This window comes from Vicugna pacos, chromosome 32 (genome assembly GCF_048564905.1).
Source record: "Vicugna pacos chromosome 32, VicPac4, whole genome shotgun sequence".
NCBI lineage: Eukaryota > Metazoa > Chordata > Mammalia > Artiodactyla > Camelidae > Vicugna > Vicugna pacos.
Window position 1 is genome coordinate 18,880,113 of NC_133018.1, and position 24,355 is coordinate 18,904,467.

A 24,355-nucleotide genomic window follows, 5' to 3' on the forward strand; every position below is an offset into this window, starting at 1 on the left:
GGAGAGGGGAGGAGGAAGAGGAGGAGGAGGAGGAAGAGGAGGAGGGTGAGCGCTCGGGTCGGGCTCCTTAGCGGTGTATTGTGGGATGTGCGGCTACTGGGAGCCGAGCCTCCGCCGCCAGCCGCCTCCCGGGCAGCAGCAGCAGCAGCAGCAGCAGCGGCGGCGGCGGCGGCAGCAGCTCCTGGCCCGGCAGCCGCGGCGGCGGCGGCGGCGGCGCTCCCCCCTCCCGGCCCCCCGTCCGGCCGTCCCGGCCTCGGCTCCCGCGGGGGACACCATGTACTGGCTGGCGGCGCAGGGAGGCCGGCGCCCGGCGGGGATGTAAGCGCGGCTCGGGGAGGGAGAGGCCGCAGCCAGCAGCAGGGCGGCCCGAGCCCCCAGCCCCGGCCCGGGTCCCCGCTCCGGCCGAGCGGGCGGGCGGGCGGGCGGCGCCAGGCCTGCCGCGAGCCCCGCGCCCGAGCCGGGCCGAGCAAGCCAGCGAGCGCCACGCCGGGCGGCCGGGCGGGCACCATGGGCCGGAGCCCGCGTCCTCCGGGCGCCCGGGGCCCCGCCAGCCCGCACCAGGGGCCCCCGGGAGCCCCTAGCAGCCGCCCCGAGACGGTGGCCGAGCGGGCGGGCGTCTAATTCTCCGGAAGGGTTATTCTCTGTCTCCATTCTTATTTTGGGGGTAGCCAGCGAGACAGCTCCTTTTGGGGCGCGCTGGTAAGGTGGGAGGGGGTGGGGGCTGGACGATTTGATTCTTTCGCGTGTGTGTAGAAGCGGCTGCCGCCGCCGCCGCCGGCGCGGCGGAGACGACAACAACTTGCTCGTTTTCAGGTTGGGTTAACGGCATGGAGAACAGTCACCCCCCCCACCACCACCACCAGCAGCCCCCGCCGCAGCCCGGCCCTTCGGGCGAGAGGAGGAACCACCATTGGAGAAGTTACAAGTTGATGATTGACCCGGCTTTGAAAAAGGGGCATCATAAACTGTACCGCTACGATGGGCAGCATTTCAGTCTGGCGGTGAGTAGCCGGCGCGCCTCCCCGCCGCCCCCACCCACCCCCGAGCCGCGCCGGGGAGGGTGGGGGCAAAGGGGTCTGAGCGGCCCGAGGGCCGCCCCCCCACCCGGCCAACTGTCAGCCGGGTCCCCAGTCCCGGAGTTTGACAAGTGCCTGGAGAAGGGGGGGGGTTTGCCTCTGCCCCTGGGGAGTAGGACCAGCCCACCCATTCCGCTCCCCCTTCCCCGCGCTTCCTCCCCACAGATGTCCAGCAACCGCCCGGTGGAAATTGTCGAAGACCCCCGGGTTGTCGGAATCTGGACCAAAAACAAGGAGCTGGAGCTATCGGTGCCCAAATTCAAGGTAGGACCCTCCCCCCTGCCCCGCGGTCCCTCCCCTGCCTCCCCACTCCCCGAGTTCGAAAATAACGCCAGTCCTGACCGAGCCCAGCCGGATTCCGAGTTCCCGCCGTCCGGGGCGGGGGAGGTTTTGGCGAGGAGGGGGAAATTGCTGCGAGACGGGTGTCCCCTCTCGGCTACTATAAACAGACTAACACTTGGTGAAACTGTAATCAAGGCGCTGATACAGTGTCCTGCACACCCGGCTGGGGGCTCTAGGAACCCCGCCTGGTTCCTACCTGCCTGGGGGCCCAGTCCCGGGACCCGCCCCCCTTCCCAGCCTTGTGGCTTTAGGAGGACAACTTCCTAGCCCAAGGGGTCGCCCCTACCCAGGCAGCAGGGAAGAGGAGGCCAGAATGGGGGGTGGGGAAAGAGAAACTGTTTCTTTTTCCCCTTTCCTTTCGAACCCAGAGGACTTCCACGTTCCAAACGATTTAATCCTCCGCTTCCCGGGCCCGCCCGCGTGCATTTTTTTCCCCAAAAATTTTTTTTAATTTTTTACCCTTCATTGTTTTCCTAAAGGGCGGCGAGTAGGGAATGCTGTGTTTTCCCTTCGGTTTCAATGTTCTCCAAACTCCCTTCCCCCTCGTCCCCTGCCAGATCGATGAGTTCTATGTGGGCCCGGTGCCTCCGAAGCAGGTGACATTTGCCAAGCTGAATGATAACATCCGCGAAAACTTCCTGAGGGACATGTGCAAGAAGTATGGGGAGGTGGAGGAGGTGGAGATTTTGTACAACCCCAAGACCAAGAAGCACTTGGGCATTGCCAAAGTGGTCTTTGCCACGGTCAGGGGAGCCAAGGAGGCAGTTCAGCACTTGCATAGCACTTCGGTCATGGGCAATATCATCCACGTGGAGCTGGACACCAAAGGTGAGTGGAGCTGGCTCAGGACGGCCACCGCGGAGGAGCCACAAGACCTGTTGGTGTGACCCCCTTCCCTCCCAGATTCCCTCTTGCAGTGTTGGGGAGCCCCTTACTCTTCCTTGGGTGCCCCCCTACAACCTTATTTTTGTTTTGCCCCCTCCTGAGGGTAGAGTCACATGGAGCTAAATGTGTTGTCTGTTGCTAGGAGACAAGCTATAATTTACCAAATGTGCCGGTCCTTGGCCACTGCACCACTGCACCCCTAGGGACCACCTGGAGGCTTCCCCACCGCTGACACCCCCGCGGGCCCCTCTCTGAGCCCTGGTGGCTTGGGTTTAGGCAGTCCCCAGTGTTGCTGTCTGTGTTAGGGGAGGAGGCAGGGTTTGTTTATTTGTTGGGGGGTTGAGAGAGAGCCACTAGGATGCCTTTCAATACACAGAGAGTAGGTCCCACCACTAAAAAGAGTCTTCCAAGGATCCAAGGTGCCCCTCCCCTGCCCCCACCTGCCGCCCCTTCCCCCTGGAACTGGGAACCAATCTGGGCCCAGAGTGCAGTTTCATTGATAATGTTCCCGATAGAGCTGGGCGGGCTGCTCTGGGTGCTCAAGGGTTGACACTGTGTCTTCCCTCCTCTCTCTTAAAGAGACAGCACCACCTCCTATGCACTGGAATCCTGCTCTGTGCTCACTCTGAGCCTCTTAGCGGCTGCTGGGAGAGCCTGGCTGGGGAACCCATACCTTCTACCTTCAGGGTCCTGGGAAGCTCCTCCTCTGGGCTGGCTGGAGGAGCTTGCAGGACTCTAGGGCATCCCCCAAAGTTTGCCAAACTCTCTAGAGAAGTTCCCACCAATACAGAAGAAAGTGCCATGTGCTCTGAGGCCTGCCAGTCCTGTGACTGGGCAGACACTATTGGGTCCAGAGCCCCTGGGGGAGACCTTGTCTGGGAGGGCTTTGGTGGGTAGCTTCCAGGGGTTTTATGAGCACAAGGTTTAGGGGCAACCCCAGCACACCAAACCCAAGACAGGAGAATGTAAACCTTTTTTTTTTCAATAATGCATACATATTGACTGAGTCTTTAAGACATTGCTGCTGCTGGTGGAGGGCTGCTGCTCCTAGTGGGCACAGTTATCCCACAGATCCTTGCCCAGCCTGTCCCTAGTTCTAAGCCTCCTCCAGGCTGCAAGCCCAGGTTCTTGTCCAAACCACAGCTCCCGTCACTCCCTCTCTAGTTTCTCACCTGCTGTCAGGGGAGTGTGGGCCCTTTCAAATCTGCATACCCCCTGGGTGGTTGCAAGCTGTTTCTCCCTGAGAATCAAATCTGGAGCCCCCTCCCCCAATAACGTGCCCATTTTAAAGAGCAGCTAGCCCTCAACCAAAATCTCATTTCTGCCAAAAAAAAAAAAAAAAGAAAGAGAGAAAAGAAGAAAAGGAAAAAAAAAAAAAGGTCCTTAGAGACTGCCACTAAGTTTGTATTTCAAGAAAGAGACCGGTGAAGAGTAACTCAAGGAATGCGTCTCTTTTGCATATGTAAGCAGCTGCCTCAGAGGGCTCTATAAATATCGATAATCAGCCCCCTGGTCTATAGAGGCCTCTCTCTGCTGAGGGTGGAGGGTTACCAGACATTGCTCAGTGGGACAGAGGAGGAGGTATGCGGAGTTCACATTAACCGGGTACTAGAGTGTATTTTACAAAGTCTGCTGGCCACCTAGCCCCAGAGAGTTAACAATAAACTGTCACTGGGTCTCCTATGCACTTGGTACAAGGCCCTGACTGTTAAGTGGGAAAGCCTGAGGACAGGGATCACCTGACTCTTTGGGCGGCATGGCCCAGGTGACAGGAAGGGGCTTTGTGTTGGGGGTGGCATATCTATATTTGGGGGAGTCCCAGCCCCATGAGGCCTTAAATTCTGAATCTTGAGATCAGAAAACTCATACAGTTTAGTAGCTTCATGGAACAGACAGGACTCCTGAGTTAGGTACAAAGAAAAAGAGATGGGAACTTGGTCAGGGTCACACAGCTTCCTCAGGCTTGGGGTCTCAGGCACAAGAGACCCACAAGGATGACCATCTGTGGGGACTGCCCCATCCTGAAGCCTCGCTGAGTCCTCCCACCCTTGCCTTTTCCACAGGGGAAACCCGCATGCGGTTCTACGAACTGTTGGTCACGGGCCGATACACACCCCAAACCCTCCCGGTGGGCGAGCTGGACGCTGTCTCTCCGATTGTGAATGAGACCCTGCAGGTGGGTTTGTGGCTGTCAGTCCTTCCCCACCTCCCCACCCTACCCTGATGTGCCCTCCACCCCACTTTACTATCTCCAGCGTTGGGAAAGAGGGAAAGGAGCCTGGCTGGCCCACCACAGGTTCCTGCGAGGCTCTAAAAGCCCTGTTTGCCAGGCCCTCCCCCTGCACACACTGGGATTCCCAGAACCCACCTGGGGCCTGCTTTCCACACGGATGCTGGAACACTACTGTGTCCAGGGTCCTAGTGTCTGGTGTCCCATGACCTCCTACTCCTGCCCCCAGAAAGCAGAGTTCAGGTCTCTCCTTCCAGAGCAAGACTGATTCCTTCCCCAACCACTGCCTCCCCGGACACTCACCTGGATCACCCAGTCGTGAAGAGTTTCTCTTCCCAGCTCCTTCCCTAGCATCCACCCAGCCGCCCTCAGGAGTAGCTTTTCTCCAGTGAAGAGTCTGCTTACTTGCTGGTCAGCTGGGATGTTTATTAGGCCCTTTACTGTATTTAAAGCCTAAGACATCAAGATGCTGGGGGGACAAGGCCCTTGGCCACCCTCCTCTCTCCCAAAGCCAAGGTCTGTTACCTCTGCCTGGAAGGCCTGATTGATTTCTGACAGCCTGAGGCAGGAAGGAAATCCCAGTTCAAACCAAGATGTTAGTGCCTTGTCTTTACTCGGCTTCAGGGATTAGGAAAAACCCTCAAGGTTCTCTGAGGATAATTGGCTACCCCAAGATTAAAGAATGGTTAGGACCGTCCAGACACTCCTCTTTAATCTCCTCTCCTTCCTTTCACCAGGCTGTAGTTCTAGAGTGACCACATTGGCTCCAAGCTCCCTGGCAGCTGGAGTGAGAGGGGAAAACAGCCCCATTCCTTTGCCTGTTCCCCCCTAGTGATCTCAGACCTCTCTCTCTCTCTAGCTGTCTGATGCCCTGAAGCGCCTCAAAGATGGTGGCCTGTCTGCAGGCTGTGGCTCTGGCTCATCCTCTGTCACCCCCAATAGTGGTGGGACACCCTTCTCCCAGGACACTGCTTACTCCAGCTGCCGTCTGGACACGCCCAACTCCTATGGACAGGGCACACCGCTCACGCCGCGCCTGGGCACCCCCTTCTCCCAGGACTCCAGCTACTCCAGCCGCCAGCCCACACCCTCCTACCTCTTCAGCCAGGACCCCACAGCCACCTTCAAGGCCCGGCGCCACGAGAGCAAGTTCACGGACGCTTACAACCGCCGCCATGAGCATCATTATGTCCACAACTCTTCTGCAGTCACAGCAGTGGCAGGGCCCACGGCTGCCTTTAGGGGCTCTGTGGACCTCCCATTTGGGGCAGTTGGCAGCAGTGGGGGCAGCAGTGGCCCTCCGTTCAAGGCTCAACCACAGGATTCAGCCACGTTTGCCCACACTCCACCACCTACCCAAGCTTCCTCTGCTCCTGGAGTCCCGTTCAAGTCAGCTTTCTCTCCATATCAGACCCCTGTGCCCCCTTTCCCCCCACCCCCTGAGGAGCCCACCACCACAACCCCCTTTGGGGCCCGTGACAGTGGGGAGTTCCGGAGAGCACCTGCGCCCCCACCTCTGCCGCCCATTGAGCCCCTGACCAAGGAGAAGCCAGGCACACCGCCTGGCCCCCCGCCCCCTGATGCCAACAGCATGGAGCTGGGTGGCCGGCCGACCTTCGGCTGGAGTCCTGAGCCCTGTGACAGTCCCGGCACACCCACGCTGGAGTCGTCGCCTGCAGGGCCAGAGAAGCCCCACGACAGCCTGGACTCACGCATTGAGATGCTGCTGAAGGAACAACGCACCAAGCTGCCCTTCCTTCGGGAGCAGGACTCCGACACGGAGCTGCAGATGGAGGGCAGCCCTATCTCCTCCTCCTCCTCCCAGCTCTCCCCACTGGCCCCCTTTGGCACTAATTCTCAGCCTGGCTTTCGAGGCCCCACACCACCCTCCTCACGCCCCTCCAGCACTGGCCTGGAGGATATCAGCCCCACACCACTGCCCGACTCGGATGAGGACGATGAGCTTGACCTGGGCCTGGGGCCCCGGCCCCCACCTGAGCCAGGACCCCCAGACCCTACTGGCCTTCTGGGTCAGACAACCGAGGTGGCCTTGGACCTTGCTGGAGACAGGACCCCAACCTCAGAGAAGATGGATGAGGTACCACCATTTCTGTCCCTCTCTGTCTGGGATTGCTTCTGTCTGTCTGTGCCATGCTCTTTCCCTCTTTGAAACATTATCCCCTTAGGATAACTAAGACACAGAGGCAACAGAGCTAGGGCAGCCAAAATAACAGACCGAAAATGAAAAGATAATAGAAGGAGGATGCAAAAAGCACCAGGGGCTGTGACTGAGCAGCTGACTGGGCTCTGAGCTCCCTAGCAGCTTTGGAGAAGAGGAAAACGTGACCTAGATCTCCTTGTTACGGGTGGAAAGTTAAGACTTCCTGAGGATAAATTCTAACTTGAGCTTCTTTGGTTGGAGTTAGCTGAGACCCCAGAGAATATGGACTGCAGTGATGATTCTGGGCCCCCTTCTCTGTTGGGCGGCCAGTTCTGACAGGCAGATCTGGGGGGAGGGATTAGCCAGAATGTTCTGCTGAGCTAAGTCAGGTGGAAGCTCTGGAGTACTGTCTCCTAGAACCTGGCACCCTCTGAAGAGAAGCCATCCTGTGCAGGGAAGTTCCTTTGAAATGGAAATTTTCCTTCTCCCTCTCCTCCTGGCTCCAGGAGTGAAGGAGTTAAGGGCTAGCCCAAGCCTGAAGCAGGCAAAGTTGACCGCCCCCCACCCTCTGCTCACCCCTAGATCCTCATCTGGGCTCTCAACTGCCCAAACTCCAGCCTCACGGTTGGGACTGGGGGGAGTGCTGCCTGCCACATTCCCTTGGGGAAGATTAGGTCATCTTCTTTGGCTCTGCTCCTCCCTCCTCCTGGTCCAGGCACCTGCCCTGGCCCCCCTGGAGACCTGCTTTGGAACCTGTGGGCCCAGCAGGCATGAGCAGCCAGGAGCTTAGACGGAGCTCTGTGCCCCTGTGGGCGGTGGGGAGGGGGGTCCCCCCTTCCCAGGTCCTTTGATTAGGCCGATTTGGCCGCCTCAGGGAGGAACAGAGAGGAACTTGGCTTGCCCGGGAGGGGACTGCAGGTGGCTGGGGCTCCTGGGGCTCCTCCAGGCTGTTCTGGGGAAGTGGTTTCTGGCGCTAAGGGGTCCAGGCAGGAGGAGTTGACAGGTGTACAGAAGTGGGGGTTTGCCGGCCCTGCCCTCCTACCCTCTCTCTGGGCTGCCTGGGATCAGGGAGAAGTTTATCTACCATGTTCACTGGCCGGTCCAGGGCTGGGAAGCCCAGAGTAGCCAGAGAGAATGGGCTCTCCCACCGTGTCACTGTAGGAAAGGGAAGCTTGAGGTCCCGATAACTGGGGTCCGGGATGCCCCCGGACATTCGCCCAGGGAAGCCCGGGAGTACTGATAACCTCCAAGGTGGCCCTCGGGAGCCCCCTGCTGGCAGCCGGGAGAGCAGCTCCCGAGCTCCTCCGGAGAGAACTCAGAGGGAGCCCCTGCCCAGGCTGACCGCGCTGCGGGAGAGCAGCGCGGGGGCAGGGACCACTGGGCAGGCGGATGGGGGGACACTCCATTTCTTCACAGAGGCTAGTGGTTAAAAATTCAGGCTCAAGTCCTTAAGCCTTGAGCCCCAGCCCTGTCACTTACTGGTTATGTGACCTTGGGGAAGGCACTTTCCCTCTCTGGGTCTTAGTTTCGTCCTCTGTGAAATGGGACGGTGAGAGTACCTGCCCCACACTCTGGACTTAAGTGAGGTGCCGCATGGGAAGCTCCAGGCGCAGCTCGGGCTTGTGCTGAGCATTCAACCGCTTGTTCCCGCCGGTTCTCGCCCCCACGCGGGAGGGGCAGGGCCGCGGATCCGGGTCTCCTTGTGATTGGCTGGCCGTCGCCTGGCCTTAACCCTCTGCGTGCGGCGCCTGCCTTGCTGGGCGCTGTCCAGGACTGATCTGGCGCTGTCCCTGGGCATCAGGCTCCGAGCCTGCCAGTCCCTCCCTCAGGTTGTGTGGGACCCTGAGAGGGAGAGAAGGGGTGTGTGTATGCAGAGGGGACGTAGCAAAATCCGGGAGCTTCATTCTGCAGCTGCAGGTTTGGTATTCCTCTTCTCCCCGCTGCTTGGCTCCTTGTGCTTTTCCCTTTGAAGCCTCCCTCACCTGTAGGTCTGACCTCTGACCTTGCAGCCTGCACAGATGTGGTCCCCCCCCCCACCCCGCCAAGCCTTCAAAAACAACCTACAAAAAGGCTATGTCTCCTCAGCCATGTTCATCCAGGACAGGGACTCAGCCACTGTCTCACCTTTTGTCCTGGCACAAGAGCCTGGGTGTGGCCCATTCCTCCTCTCCCCACGCCTGCTATGCCTTCTTGTTCCACCTCCACCATGTGGACCCCAGTGCCCCCCTCCAGTTCCAGACCTGAGCATCTAACTCCCGAAAGCCCTGTGTCTGAATGTAAAGTGGCCCTTGCCCATCTTAGAGCCCGGGTCGTGCTCGACTCCTCCTGTTCACCTGGTACCACGTTCCTGGATTCTGACAATAGCCCCCTTGCTCTTCATTCAGCAGGTATCTGTCCTGGGCTTGAGTCCCATCCCTCTTTCTGATTGGCTTTGCCTCTTGGGCCAGTGATGTATGCATGGCTCCAAGCGTGTTTCCTTATGCGTCAAAAGGGATTGGAATAGAGCCCTAACTTTTGAGGTTACAGTGTAGATAAGAAATATGAGACATTATGCGCCCACAACACTCAGCCCTACCCTGGCTCATATTAAGTGTGTAGTCATGAGACTATGCGAAAACAGTAATTAAGGAAAAATAGACATATTTCCTATTTATGCTCCCTTACTACTGTTAACCTCCCCCCCAACCCCCCAAATGTCTCCTTCTTCGCTGATCTCTCTCTCCCACAGTGAGGACTGCAGGCTAACTGGGAACATAGGCTAGTGAGCCACTTTCTGGTTCGAATCCTGGCTATAGCTCTTAGTAGCTGTGTGGCCTTGGGCAAGTTGCTGAAGTTCTCTGTGTTCCAATTTCCTCATCAGTAAAAATGGTAATAACAGATCTCCTTTGCAGGGCTTTTCTGAAGATTAACCTACTTAAAATATGTAAAGTGCTTAGAAAGGTGCCTGGCATCTAGGAATCACTTTACAAGTGATAGCTTGTAGTATTATCTTCTCTGAATACAAATTGAAACAATTTCTCAAATTGAAACAATCTACTTTCCTCTTTGTGCCTCACCCCCCCTTCCTGGGTTTTTTTTCCTCCATGAAGGACTGTATGTTTCACATATTCATCCTGGTTATTCTTTGTCTTGTCCCTCTAGAAGTTCAGTTCCCAGAGAGCAAGAATTTTGTCTGTCATGTTCACCACTGTGTCCCCAGCACCTGGAACAGTGCCTGGTGCGCAGCAGGTGCTAAATAAATGTTGACTGAGTGAGTGAACGTATCTGCATGATAACCCCATGGGGCAGATACTATGTTGCCCATCAAGCAAATGGGGAAACTGAGGTTTAGAGAGGTTAAATTACTTGCTGAAGGCCACATGGTCCGGAGGGGGAGGGACCAGGATCGGAATTGCAGAAGCCGTGTTTCTCACTAGTCTTGGTGAAGGCTTCTTTGACTTTTTGGTGTTTGGAAAGGGGGTCTGGGAGCCTGCTTGGCCTCCCAGGCTCACCCTCACCTCTCTGTCCTTGCTCTCCCTGCAGGGGCAGCAGTCCTCAGGGGAGGACATGGAGATCTCAGACGACGAGATGCCCTCGGCCCCCATCACTAGCGCTGACTGCCCCAAGCCCATGGTGGTGGCCCCAGGGGCAGCGGCTGTGGCAGCCCCCTCTGTACTGGCCCCAACCCTGCCACTACCCCCGCCCCCTGGCTTCCCACCACTGCCCCCACCCCCCCCCACCGCCCCCACCTCAGCCTGGCTTCCCCTTGCCCCCTCCTCTGCCACCACCACCCCCACCCCCACCCCCAGCCCACCCAGCTGTGACAGTGCCCCCACCCCCCCTGCCAGCACCACCACCTGGTGTCCCACCCCCACCCATTCTGCCGCCGCTGCCACCTTTCCCGCCGGGATTGTTTCCTGTGATGCAGGTGGACATGAGCCATGTGCTGGGTGGCCAGTGGGGTGGCATGCCCATGTCCTTCCAGATGCAGACACAGATGCTCAGCCGTCTGATGACAGGCCAGGGCGCGTGCCCCTACCCACCCTTCATGGCTGCCGCAGCCGCAGCCGCCTCCGCAGGGCTGCAGTTTGTCAACCTGCCACCCTACCGGGGCCCCTTCTCTCTGAGCAACACTGGCCCGGGCCGAGGGCAGCCCTGGCCCCCTCTGCCTAAGTTTGACCCATCAGTGCCGCCACCAGGCTACGTGCCACGCCAAGAGGACCCGCACAAAGCTACTGTGGATGGCGTCCTGCTGGTGGTGCTCAAAGAGCTCAAGGCCATCATGAAGCGGGACCTGAACCGCAAGATGGTGGAGGTGGTGGCCTTCCGGGCCTTCGATGAGTGGTGGGACAAGAAGGAGCGGATGGCCAAGGTGGGTGGGTGGCTTAGCCCTTCAGGAGGGTGGGCAGCGAGGTGGGAGGCAGCCCCTCTCCTCCCTAGGCATGTTACTAGAAACACTACCGCCCAAACTCCCAGAACAGAGAAGAGTGAGTGTTACTTTGTGAAACCAGTGTGTGCTTATGACGTGCTGCTTCTGGATTCCAAAAAATTGCAAAAGCCACTGATCTGATGGGGCAGCTGTAGCAGCTGCTTTGCAGATAGGAAGTTGAGGGTCGGCGAGGCAGAGTGGGGCATGGGCAGCATCCTGAGTAGCTGGCACGAAGTGCCGGGTTACGGTGTGGCTGTCACTGTTGAGACGATGGCAGGCTGCTCAGGAACAGGGTCGGCGTCGGCGCTGTAACCGCGATGGCCATCCGCTCCTGTCTCACCCCGTAGGCCTCGCTGACTCCGGTGAAGTCAGGCGAGCAGAAGGACGAGGACAGGCCAAAGCCGAAGGACCGCATCGCCTCGTGCCTGCTGGAGTCCTGGGGCAAGGGCGAGGGCCTGGGCTACGAGGGCCTGGGCCTGGGCATCGGGCTGCGTGGGGCCATCCGCCTGCCCTCCTTCAAGGTCAAAAGGAAGGAGCCGCCAGACACAGCCTCCTCTGGCGACCAGAAGCGTTTGAGGCCCTCGACCTCCGTGGATGAGGAAGATGAAGGTTTGTGCCCCCCCCCCCGCCGGATGCCAGGGTCTTTCCTGCGCCCCCAACCCGGCTCTGACCGTCCTCCCTCCCCTGCAGAGTCTGAGCGGGAGCGGGACCGGGACATGGCAGATGCCCCTTGCGAGCTTGCCAAGCGGGACCCCAAGGGCGTGGGCGTGCGACGGCGACCAGCCCGGCCCCTGGAGCTGGACAGTGGCGGGGAGGAGGACGAGAAGGAGTCGCTGTCAGTGTCCTCATCCTCGTCAGCATCTTCATCCTCTGGGTCCTCGACGTCCTCACCCTCATCCTCAGCCTCCGACAAGGAGGAGCGAGAAAGCACGGAGGAGGAAGAGGAGGGGGAGGAGGGGGAAGAGGAGGAGGAGGAAGGCCCCAGGAGCCAGGTCTCCTCCTCCTCGACCTCATCCATGTCAGATAAGGTACCGCTCGGGCTGGGGAGGCCTGCGGTGCTCGGTCCAGGTGAGGAGACCTTCACTCACCTGTGTCCCCTCCACCCCCTCACAGAATGATGACGATGAAGAGAGTGCTGACCAGGATGAGTCTGAGAACGACGGGGACGCAGCCCTGTCGGAGGCGAGTGAGAAGGAAGAAGGGGACTCAGATGGAGGTGAGCGGGGCAGGCTACGGCGCCGGGCCCGGCCCAGGCTTCCTCTGCGGAGGGCAGAGCCTGAGCAATAGTCAGCAATAGTTCAGGGACAAAATTGCTTGACTTTGAAGCATGAACTCATTAAAACACAAGCACAGAGTACTGTATAGTTCTTTTTTTATGAAATGTTCAGAATAGGTGGGTCAATCCAGAGAAATAGAAAGCAGACAAGTGGTTGCTGGGGTAAGGGGATGGGATACGGGGGGTGGCGGGTGGTGGCAGCTGAAGGGAATGGACTGCTCGAGTTTATGAAAATATTTTGGAGCTAGACAGAGGTGGTAGCTGTCCACACGGAGTGTACTATATACCGCTGTATGTTTAAGATGGCTAGTTTTATGTTATATAGATTTCACCTCCATTTAAAAAACATGAGTTGTTAACACACACACACACCCGCACATCCCTCCCACATGTCTGAGGGCCATGTTCAGCCGGGTGCCACCAGTTTGAGACCTCTGGTGAAGCATCTGGCTGGGGCACAGCAGATAATGAGAAGGCCCCTGCCTGTGTCCCCCACCCAGAGGAGACAGTGAGCATCGCCACCTCCAAGGCTGGAGCTGAGTCCTCCAGTGAGAGTTCTGAGTCTTCTGACTTCGAATCAAGTTCTGAGTCATCCTCCTCATCCTCGGAGGATGAAGAAGAGCTGGCAGCAGGGGAGGAGGAGGAAGAGGAGGAGGAGGAGGTCGAGGAGGAGGAGGCCGCTGCGGATGAGAGCATGGCTCCTCCTGCTCCTGATGAGGACTTTGAGGATGACATGGCCACAGGGGCACCGACAGCAGAGTCATTCGGCCCAGAAGAGGAGGTGCACATCGAGGCTGAGGACGAAGCCCCCCAGGAGCCGACCCCCGTGCTGGAAGAGCCCCCCTTACCTGTGGGTGTCGAGCAGCTGACTGGCTCGAAGGAGGCCCCCGAGGAGCCCGGCCTGAACCAGGAAGAGCCCCGGTTGCTGTCTCCAGAGCCTCCTGCAGGAGAGATGGAGGCCCGGCCCCTGCCATCCCCAGAACCCACCCCAGGTAATACTTGCAGCCCCTGGGAGGGCGATGGGGATGGAAGCAGGATTGTCCTCACTGTCAGAATGAGCCCGGGCTCCTTTGACTTAATCACTTAGCCATGCCAAGTCAGTTTCCTCGTCTGTAAAATGGGATCACTGATGGAGTAAGATGTCATATAGTGTGCCAGCACGGAGCCCGGCCCGTTACCTCCCCAAAGGGGTCTGCTGCTGCCACCACTCCTCAGGGCCAACATTTCCCCATGGCTTAGTCCTTGGCTCATTAGTCCCATGAGGTACTCCCAGAAGAAGGGGTGGTTATGCTTTGTCATCTGAGTGACGCGGGCAGAGGAGGCCTTGGGGTACTGGGCCAGTTGAGAGGGAAGATGGACACCACACCCTCCCCCATCTTAACAGAGCTGCACAAAGCATGTTAAAGGCTCTAACAGTGCCGTCCAGTAGAACTTCCTGCAGTGACAGAAACATGCTTTCTCTGCCCTGTCCAACACCATTGCCGCTGGACACAGTGCCACCAAGAACACTTGAAATGTGGGGAGTGCCACTATAGAACAGACCTTGTGATGTTGTTTAATTTTAATTAATGTAAACGTCGCCACGTGTGGTTGGTCTGTACCTCTAGCAGTCCTTGAGGAAACAAACCTGTTGTATTTCCTTTAATTCTGTGCTGTCTGGCTGTAGAACCGTAGGTCTTTGAATCTTGTCACACATGCTAATTAAGCCTCTGTTGTGTCTCTAGGACTGTTTTAGGAACTGATAATACAGCAGTGGACCAAACAGACAAAAATACCCGCCCTCCTGGAGCTTATACTCTGGGGCAAGGTGAAAGATGACAGCAGATAAGTTAGGAAGTGAATTCTATGACATTGGAGATAAATACTAAGAGAAAACCTTTAAGGCTCTGACAAGTCCTGTAGAAAAGAGACTTGTTGAATTTTATTCAATAGCAGAGCTCATTTTCTTGGTCCACAGGATGGTCCTTGTTCACAGGAACAGTGACCTGCATATAGTGTCAAGGGCTACAACCGTGTTTCCCCATCACTGATCTACCCGCACCGACATTTATCAGATACCTGCTGGGTACCTGACACTGGCGCTGGGTGCTGAGCAGTCTTGAGTGGCTTAGCTGAAGGACAGTCCCTGTACTCACAGAACCCCTAGGGACTCAGAGTGTATGAGTCAGCTGGGTGTCCAGCGCATAGTAAGGCAGCATAAATAGGGCACTGAGAGTCATCTGAACCAAATGACAAAGGTCTGGTTTTCCCCACCTTCTCTGCAGAGGACAACCTGGAACTGGGGCCCGAGCCCCCGACGCTGCTGTCCTTACCCCTGCAGCCACCATTGCCGCCTCCTCGACCGCCCCGGCCGCCTAGTCCACCACCAGAGCCTGAAACCCCAGACCTCCCACACCCACCAGTTCCCCTGGAGCCTCCCCCCGAGGACCAGCCCCCGCGTACCCCAGGCCTCTGTGCCAGCCTGGCCAAGTCGCAGAGTGCGGAGGCAGTGCCAGCCACGCCGAGTGGGGAGCCCCTGCCATCGGGGGGCAGCAGCGGCCTGCCCATGAGCTCCCCACAGCTGCCAGGCAGCCCCTTCTCCTACCCATCCCCATCCCCTGGCTTGAGCAGCGGGGGACTCCCAAGGACACCTGGCCGGGACTTCAGCTTCACACCCACGTTCCCTGAGCCTGGCGGGCCCCTGCTCCTGCCCGTCTGCCCCCTCCCAGCTGGCCGCCGTGATGAGCGGTCTGGCCCCCTAGCCTCCCCGGTGCTCCTGGAGACGGGCCTGCCGCTTCCTCTGCCCTTGCCCTTGCCCCTGCCCCTGGCATTGCCTGTACCTGTCCTGCGGGCTCAGACTCGGGCTCCTACCCAGCTGCCACCCCTGCTGCCTGCCCCACTGGCCCCCTGCCCACCCCCCATCAAGAGGAAGCCGGGCCGGCCCCGGCGATCCCCGCCAGCTGTGCTCTCCTTGGATGGGCCCTTGGTCCGGCCGCCAGGAGGGGCCACCCTGGGCAGGGACATCCTGCTTCTGCCAGGCCAGCCACAGACCCCTGTCTTCCCCAGCACCCATGACCCCCGGGCCGTGACCCTGGACTTCCGGAACGCGGGGATCCCAGCCCCTCCACCACCCTTACCCCCCCAGCCTCCTCCGCCCCCACCTCCACCACCTGTTGAGCCCACCAAGCTGCCCTTTAAGGAGCTAGAGAACCAGTGGCCCTCCGAGGCCATCCCTCCGGGCCCCCGAGGGCGCGACGACGTCCCCGAGGAGTTCATGGACCTGACTAAGGTGCGGGGGCCGTGGCGCCGGCCACCGAAGAAGCGCCACGAGGACCTGGTGGCCTCAGCCTCGCCGGAGCTCTCACCACCACAGCCCCTCTTCCGGCCCCGCTCGGAGTTTGAGGAGATGACCATCCTGTACGACATCTGGAACGGCGGCATTGACGAGGAGGACATCCGCTTCCTGTGTGTCACTTACGAGCGGCTCCTGCAGCAGGACAATGGCATGGACTGGCTCAACGACACGCTCTGGGTCTACCATCCCTATATCCTGCCAGGCGGGGTGCGGGGCCACACCTCCCAGGATGCAGGGGTCCTCTCGCACCTCTCTGGGCTGCATCTCCCATGGTAGCGGGAGTCACTGTCACCTACCGAGTGGTGTGTGTGTGCCAGCGCCATGCCAGGCCCTGGACGGAGTCATCACTGGCACTTTTAAACACACCCCCTATGCCAGAACTAGCAGGTCTCAGGGAAACGCAACAGTTTGTGATTGTGCAGCATGACAGAAGCAGAGGCTGATTGAGGGTGCACTCTTCTTGGCCCCCTCATCACCTAATTTAATCTTCCCAACAGCCTGCTGAGGTAGGGGCTATTTTCATTCCCATTTTACATATGAAGAAACTGAGACTCAGGGAGGTTAAGTCACAGCTATAAAGCAGCAGAGTGGAGATTTGCACCCAGGCCTATCTGGCTCCAGAATCTGGGCTTCTAACCAGGATGCCACAATAGGACGTTGTTACCTCCACCATTTGAGGCTGGTACTCTCATTATCCCTGGAGAACCCAACTCATTTACTGAGTACTTACTCTGTCAGAAACTCTGCCAAGCAGCCTAAGTGTGTGTAATCATTCAGGGGGGCATCCTAATTACCCTAATTTGCATATGGGGAAACTGAGGCAGAAAGTGGCTAAGAAACACACCCAAAGCCATGTGACGTGGTACCCCTGGCAGAGATGTGGCGGTCAGTGGAGCTGGGCAGTGGGCAGCCGTGAGGCGGCGGCACAGGCTGGGAGGTGGAGCCGGGCGTCACTAGCTTCCTGGAGACTGGTCTGGGGCTTGGGAGGCTGGGCCGGGGGGGGCAGGTCTCCAGAAGGACCGGGAGGGTCTCTGAGAACGTCCATGTGGCCCTTGACCCGCACCCACCCACCAGCCTCTCTTCAGCTAAGAAAAAGAAACGGGACGACGGCATCCGGGAGCATGTGACGGGCTGTGCCCGCAGCGAGGGCTTCTACACCATCGACAAGAAGGACAAGCTCAGATACCTCAACAGCAGCCGCGCCAGCACCGACGAGCCCCCCACGGACACCCAGGTACTGCCGTCAGGTGCCCGGCACACAGAGGCTCCCAGGCCGGGCGGTGGGTGGGCGCCCACCTGGAGGGCGCGCCAGGGCAGCAAACGGTCAGAGGTGCTGGTGGGCACCCCTTCCCTGGGTGCTCTGAGGTGAGGGCTGAGATAAGGGGCGGGCGGGGAGAGCCTCCGAAGCATTTTAATCAGGGATGTGAACAGAGTTGAGTTGCATTTCCAGGAGGCTCCTTCATTTTTTAAATTCAGCAAATAAATTGAGTAAGTTGGACATGGGTGGCCATGTGAGAAAAAGTATATGCATTTGAAAGACGGTCAGGAATATTAGACTGTTAGGAAGTCAAGTGGATGGGACTAGGGGCCTGATTGTGTATAGGAGGCAGGAGAATGGGGTAGGGCGCTGCGAGGTCTGGCCTGGGGGACTCGGTAGCTAGATGCCAAGCACTGAGGTAAGGAGGAAGGTGGGACCCTCGCTGTGGGACAGCTTGTCTTCTGGGGTTTGCAGAACACCAGGCAGTGAGGTCTGGCAGCTAGCTAAGTTTATGGGTACAGTATAGAGCTTGGGAGGGGGACTTCTGGTCTGGGGACCTAAATTTAGGCATCATCGGGATGGAAATGTTAACCAGAGGCCCCAGCAGGGACCAGCCAACCCAGGGAGAGCGTCTAAGGAGGAGTGAAGCTCCAGGTGTGAATGATGGGGACAGAGGACAACGACGGAGGCCAAGAGAGGGAGGGGATGTGAGGGAGTCGAGGAAGGAACTGTGCCTTTGAATGCCTGGGGAGGCCTGAGGGGCCGTGGTGAGAGCCATAGAGGGTTGAGGTCAATAGATGTTCACCATCTTCTGGCCAAGAAGCAGAAATGCTTTCAAATCGAGCTGAGACAGGACCAGATGGCAAGAGTGAAGGTGCGGTTTGCTGTAAGACTAGGGGAGCTTGAGTGCAATCAGGTTCTGAAGGGAAGGACCCGCGTAGAGGAGAGGTGGTGATTAGTGCGGGACAGGGATAGCTGCACCCACAGCACAGAAGCTGGGGAGTTGGGGTCACAGAGCTTAGGGTGGGGTCACCAAGGATGGGACGGGGACACAGGTCCTGGGGTCAATGAAAGCAGCTCCCGCAGGTGGCCGAGCATCCCCCCCGAGCTGTCCCCTGCCGTCCCTGTCCTTGCAGGGCATGAGTATCCCGGCGCAGCCTCACGCCTCCACGCGGGCCGGCTCCGAGCGGCGCTCCGAGCAGCGCCGCTTGTTGTCCTCCTTCACCGGCAGCTGTGACAGCGACCTGCTCAAGTTCAACCAGCTCAAGGTGAGGCTGGGCCCCACCCAGGGTGGTGGGGGTGGGCAGCAGGACCCAAGACCAGGGCTCTAACCACCCCCCGTCCCTTCCCCTCCCCCAGTTCCGGAAGAAAAAGCTCAAATTCTGCAAGAGTCACATTCATGACTGGGGCTTGTTTGCCATGGAGCCCATCGCGGCTGACGAGATGGTCATTGAGTACGTGGGTCAAAACATCCGCCAGGTAAGCCCCACCCAGAGGGCAGGTGTTGGGGCGAGGATGGGGATGGGGCCATCGCCGCCCAGACTGAGGCCTCCTCCTGGCCAGGTGATCGCGGACATGCGGGAGAAACGCTATGAGGACGAGGGCATTGGTAGCAGCTACATGTTCCGGGTGGACCACGACACCATCATCGACGCCACCAAGTGCGGCAACTTCGCACGTTTCATCAACCACAGCTGCAACGTGAGTACCGGGCTCGGGGCCACCGCCCCTGCCGCTGGGCCTGGAGGACCAGGAGCCCCTGGCACAGGAAACAGCGTGGCCTCCTTCCCAGGCTTGGGGTCGTGGAGGGTGGGGGGTGTGAGGCCTTGTCCAAGGAGCTCTTCTCTGAGCTTCAGTTTTCTCACCTGTAAAATAGGCATAATGAGACTAAAGATGCCCAAGATGTGGTCCCTACAGTTAATTATGGAGTTCCTTCTCTGTGCTGGGGCAGTGCTATCCAACAGAACTTTCTACAGTGAGGAAGTGCTCTGCCTCTGTGCTCTCCCTGATGTAGTGCCAGCCACACGTGGCGCTCAGCACTTGAAATGTGGCCGGTGTGACTGAGGAAATGAGTTTTATAAAGAGTCACATGTGGCTAATGATAGCCACATGGCACAGGTCTGGGACGGGGTGGTGGGTGTTGATAACAAGCATGGTCCTCTTGCTGAAGACAAGCACAGGGGGCTTCAAATGGGAGGCAGGCCGCTTCCAGGATGAATACCCCTGACTGGGGGTTCAAGTTCTGGCGTTGCTACTTAGTGAGCGATCACAGGCGTGTTACTTAATGTCCTGGTGCCTCAGCTTCCCAATCTGCAAAGCAGGCATGATAGCAATCCCTCCTTGTAGGTGGTTGGGAGGACCAAGTGGGCTCCTGAGCGCAGCCCCTTTGAGTGTTCACACACAGCTGTCTCTCAGTATGTGCAGCTCGCGTGACTGTGACTTGGTCATTCCCCGGGGCCAGGAGGGACTTTGCTGGGAGTCTCCTGGGAGACCTGAGGGATGACAGGGAATTTCTTGGGTGAAGTAGTGAGTGGGGTGAGAGTTCATTCAAAGGTCCCGGGGCAGAGAGAGAGAACACATGTTAAGGGGCAGCAGGAGGGAGTAGGGGACCCAGGGGGCAAGGTGAGACGATGAGGTTGGAAGGGTTCATGGTGGCTGGGTCACTCAGCCTGGTAGGCAGAGCTGAGAAGTTTCTCTAAAAGCTGAGGCAGGCCACTGAAGGTTTTGAGCCCTAGGGTAAAAGGATTTGCTGTCCCTTTGGAAAGATATCCCTGGCTGCTGGGTCAGGAGTAGAGTTTTTCAGAGGACAGAGGCAGCAGGAGCCACTGCCGTCGAGGCGAGTGGTGATGGGGGCCTGGCCATGGGGGAGGTGGAGACAGACGCGAGAGGCCCTTTGGAGACAGAACCCACTGGGCATGGTGGGCCAGATCCAGCGCTGGTGGAAGGCGGGCGGGAGGCGGATGCTTGGGGGCGTGGGTGCATGGTATGGCCACTCCCATGGCTTGAGCTTATTGAGTCCAAGACGTCTCCCTGAGCTACCAAAGGCAGATCTTGAGCCTGTAGTTGGATCTGAGGGCCTGGAGCATGGGCAGGCAAATGTTTTCTGTAAGTGGCCAGATAGTAAATATTTTTGGCTTTGTGGCCCAGTCCATCTCTTAGCAACTGCTTAACTGCCATTGTAAGGAAGGCAGCTACAGATGATATGTAATGAATGAATGTGGCTATGTGTCAGTAAAACTTTATTTGCAAGAGCAGGCACATGCGGGCTAGAGCTCGCTTACCCCTTCTCTAGAGCTCAGGATAGGGCCTGGGCTAGAAATACAAATTTGAGAATCACCTGTGGTATAAAAGAAAGTTGAATTTTCCCTTGGGAAATAACTTACTATTACCGTCCTTATCTAATGTCAGAGGTGAGGGATCCTTGTCGGCCAGATGAGGGAGCCGAGGCCTGGAGCAGGTGGCCAGTGGGCACTGGGGTCGTGGGGCCAGCGCATCAGGCCTTGGGCACAGGACTAGGTTGGGTCTGGGGTGCTTGGCAGGAGTGGGCTTGGATGAGGTCCCAGGCAGGTGGACTCACGCTGTCCTCTGCCCACAGCCCAACTGCTACGCCAAGGTGATCACAGTGGAGTCGCAGAAGAAGATCGTCATCTACTCGAAGCAGCACATCAACGTCAACGAGGAGATCACCTACGACTACAAGTTCCCCATCGAGGACGTCAAGATCCCCTGCCTCTGCGGCTCCGAGAACTGCCGGGGGACCCTCAACTAGGCCCGGCGCCCGGCGGGGTGTCAGCCGCCCCGGGCTCCCTAGCGGACCTCACGGCCCCGGGGCCTGGCCCCACCTCCCACCCCCATTTCAGGTGCTGTCCCTCTACCCAGCGGCCATGCCAGGGCCTGGCGCCCCCAACACTACCCCCCAGGACCCACCGCAGCTGCGGCCCCTCAGTGGGAAAGGGCTTCCCTGTCTCTCAGCCCACGTCTCTCTTCTTTTTTAAAAATGCTCCTTTCGAGACTTTGATTTAACTCCGGCATAGACGTCTCTGTCTCCGACGGCCTCCCCAGGCCGTCCCCCCTTTCTCCGCCTCTCCTCTCTCCATCTCTCTCTCTGTTTTCTGTTTCTGTCTTACCATCAGCCTCTTCCCATGAATGCTGCTACGTTGTTTCGTCCTCTCTTTCTTTTCTTCCTTGTCATAAGAAAAGATGTTCTAACCGTTGAAATGTGAAGGCAGAATCAGAGAGCGGGGACCCCCGGCAGGGGCTGCAGAGGCCTCAGTTTGATGGTGTGTCGGCCCGCGTTCTGGAACCCTCTGGGCCCGGGCGCCGGGCCAGGTGCTGCAGAGAAGGGGGGAGTCGGGCCGGGCGGCTTTGACCTCAGAACACTACGGAAGGCCCCCCTCTCTGCGGGTGGACTCAGTGAGAAGACCCCTCTTTCCAACCCCCCCCTCCAGCCTGTTACCCCCCCGGCAGCCTGGGGGCGCCGTCCCCCCAGTGGCCCCTGGTGGGGGCAAGCTGGCCCAGGCAGGAACTTCCCCGCGGGGCTCTCCCTGTCACCCCACACCCCGCCACCCTCGAAATCTTGGGTTCAATGTTTACTTTCTCATTCGAATGCCAGCAACGAGGGTGCCTCCTGGAGGCTCCAGTGTGGGCGGGGGGCGCTGGAAGGGTTCTTTACTCTCCTGCCCTCACCTTCACCCCGGGGGGAGAAGCACCCCCCAGGGCAGGCGGGTCCCCCAGTCCCACCACTACGGGTGTCTGACCTACGTGTGTGGCATTTTTATTTGTTTGCTTACAAGCTGCACCCGCTCGCCCCCAGCCCATACCCTGCCTCACCCTGCCAGCAACCCCCTCCCCCAAGAAGTCAAGAGCATATTTATTTTCAGAGTGAGAAAATTATTTCTCCCAGAGAAAGGAAAATCTTGGAAAAGATTTAAAAACTCAGATCTAGGTCTGACAGTTTTTTTGTTTTTTTTTAACCCTTCACATCATCCTCTTCAGGGTTTATTTCCATGGATTTTTTTTTCTTGTGCGTGTATAAAATCAAACCGAAGGGGAAAAATAATAGGTTTTTGAAGTTCAGAACCAACTTCTGTACATAGGCTGCCATAAAGGACTTTTTCTCGGGAACATTGTTTCTTGTAGAAACATGTGGGAAGACTTTTTTGCTTATTTCTTTGTACTTCCAAACACACACACACACACACACACACACACACACACACACCCCAAGCAAGTCCCCCACACCCCAGAAAGCAAAGCAGGCGTGTAAATAACTTACGGGAAGTGACTGTTGTGACCAGGACTCATCCTCACCGAGACGGGAGCTCCTGGCGGGGCCACCCCCCCCTGCGGACGCAGGCCCGAGCCTCTGGTATCTCAGCTTGTGTCAAGCTTGTTATCATGTAAATTCTGTACAAAGAATTGTTATTTTTTTTCTTTTCTTTGTCGTTAGTGGTTTTTGTTGTGTTTTTCTTTTTCTTTTTTTTTTCTTCTAATTTCTTCACCCCATGCCCTCTCTGTTTGAGACTGTGCCCGCCAGTTTCAAGGTCGATGAAATCGGTGGCATTAAGACACGGAGGGGGACGTGGGCACAGCGGCAACCTTCTCTTCCTTTTGCGGTTTTCTGCCTCATTGTGCAACCAAGGAAATATTTATTTTTCACATGAGGAAATGTGTAGTGTGTAGAGACGGCTGATTTAATTTACTTCAGCAGCCCCCAAGGGGCTGTCTTCACTCTACCCCCTCCTCCCATAAAAGAAGTGGAGGGGGGAGGTGAAGAATCCAGAGTCCGGGGTCCAGCCTCACCTCACCCTGGCCTCACCTTGCCCCACCAGCCTTCACTAAGGGCGAGCGAGGGCCTGGGCCCTCCCCATCCCCAGGAACCCCCGCCTCACCCCTGACATGGCTTGAAATAGCCAGAAATGTGTCAATTCATTTTTCTTTCGATGCCTTCATTTTCATGGAACAAATCTTTACTTTTGCAGAGTTGGGGGTTTCTGCTTTTTTTTTTCCCCCTCCCTCCCTCCCTCCTTGCCTCCCTCCTCCCGCAAAGAAGAGAACCCATGAGTTTTAGGGATGTTTGTGCATAGAGATTCATTGTATGTAACTTGTTTTGAAGAGAAGTGTTTCCGTTGTGGGTGTGTCTTGCTGTAAATATTTGTTCATATTTTTGTGAATTCAATACTATGTACCATTGTATTATAGTAACTTTTATAAAGCAAACCATAAATATACTGACTTTTCTTACAGACACGCCGTCTCTTGCTCTCTCCCCCTCTTCTCCTTTCTTCCTGTTGGGGTTCACATGGAGGGGGTGCTGGCTGGGCTCCAGCAGTATGGGGTGAGGGCAGAAGGAGCTAGGTGGGGTGTGGTCCACTCAGAGCATCTGTTCTTTTTAAAACATACATATGTTTTTTCATCCAGTTTTACTGAGACGTAATCGAACTGCAGCACTGTAAGACCAGCTGTTTTTAAACTCTGAGCCTGTAAGTGAATTCTATGAGCTGGGACAAGTTGTAGTCACTAGACCTTCCACAGCTTTTAAGTTTTCCTTCTAGAACTTTTCTTAAAACATTAGGTACCTAACACTGCTAACGGTCCTCAATGAAAAAAGGAAGATCAAATATCCTATTGCTGTTACCAGAAGATCTTGGAGCATGTACCTCGGAAATGATTAACTCTAAGGAAGCAGCACTCTGGTCTGTATTTGAGGGACAAGGGGAGCTGATAAAACAATCACACTTTGAGAAGAATTAAATGCATGTAGTGTCATGATTTTCAGAGGTTCCGTGCCAAGTAGGGCTCAACTCTGCCTGGCCAGTGGTGGGGTCACTGAGGGGCCCACAGAGAGTTTGTTAGGTGAGATCCACTTATCCCTGAGGACAGACTCAAAACCTCAGCAAAAAGCAGTAAGACTGGAAAGATGGTGTATCTCACTTCTTCTGTAGGAACACAAATGGTGTTACCCTGATACCATGGCGGCTGTCAGCTGGCAAGTACCAGTGATGAGAGTGGGGTGTGGGCGCTCATGCACCATTAGTGGAAGCATTAGTGGCTGAACCTTTAGGAGGAAAAATTAGATAATGATCAATATTTAAAGTGCACATAAACTCTTGGCTCAATTGTTCCACTGTCAGGAACTTAGCCTGAGAGCCACAAGCAGACAATGATACGTACAAGGATGTGCTTTGCAGCCTTACTTGTGAGCAAAGAAATGAAGGCAAAGGAGGTGTGATTAGTGATGGGCTGTTTTCTGGAAGTGTCCATCCAGACATGTGAACACCACTGGACTTGGATTCGAGGGAACAGAAAAAGAGTTGACAATGAAGCTAGTCAGGAGAGAAAAGGTTGTAGGGGCAGCTGCTGGCCATTCACTCATTCATTCAGCC

At 57.2% G+C, this 24,355-nt stretch overlaps 1 protein-coding gene across 1 annotated transcript; it reads left to right on the top strand.

Moving 5' to 3' along the window:
- The first annotated feature begins 79 nt into the window (after positions 1–79).
- On the top strand, positions 80–23,217 carry SETD1B (SET domain containing 1B, histone lysine methyltransferase). Its single transcript, XM_072952860.1, is given in 18 exon segments — positions 80–318; positions 814–1,001; positions 1,242–1,340; positions 1,976–2,246; positions 4,367–4,479; positions 5,393–6,631; positions 10,217–10,402; positions 10,404–11,045; positions 11,450–11,711; positions 11,793–12,130; positions 12,216–12,318; positions 12,879–13,370; positions 14,643–15,902; positions 16,780–16,946; positions 18,107–18,238; positions 18,330–18,449; positions 18,534–18,671; positions 20,566–23,217. Coding segments are annotated over 17 exon segments (5,910 nt in total). The 5' UTR covers positions 80–318; positions 814–827; the 3' UTR covers positions 20,740–23,217.
- The last annotated feature ends 1,138 nt before the right edge of the window (positions 23,218–24,355 follow it).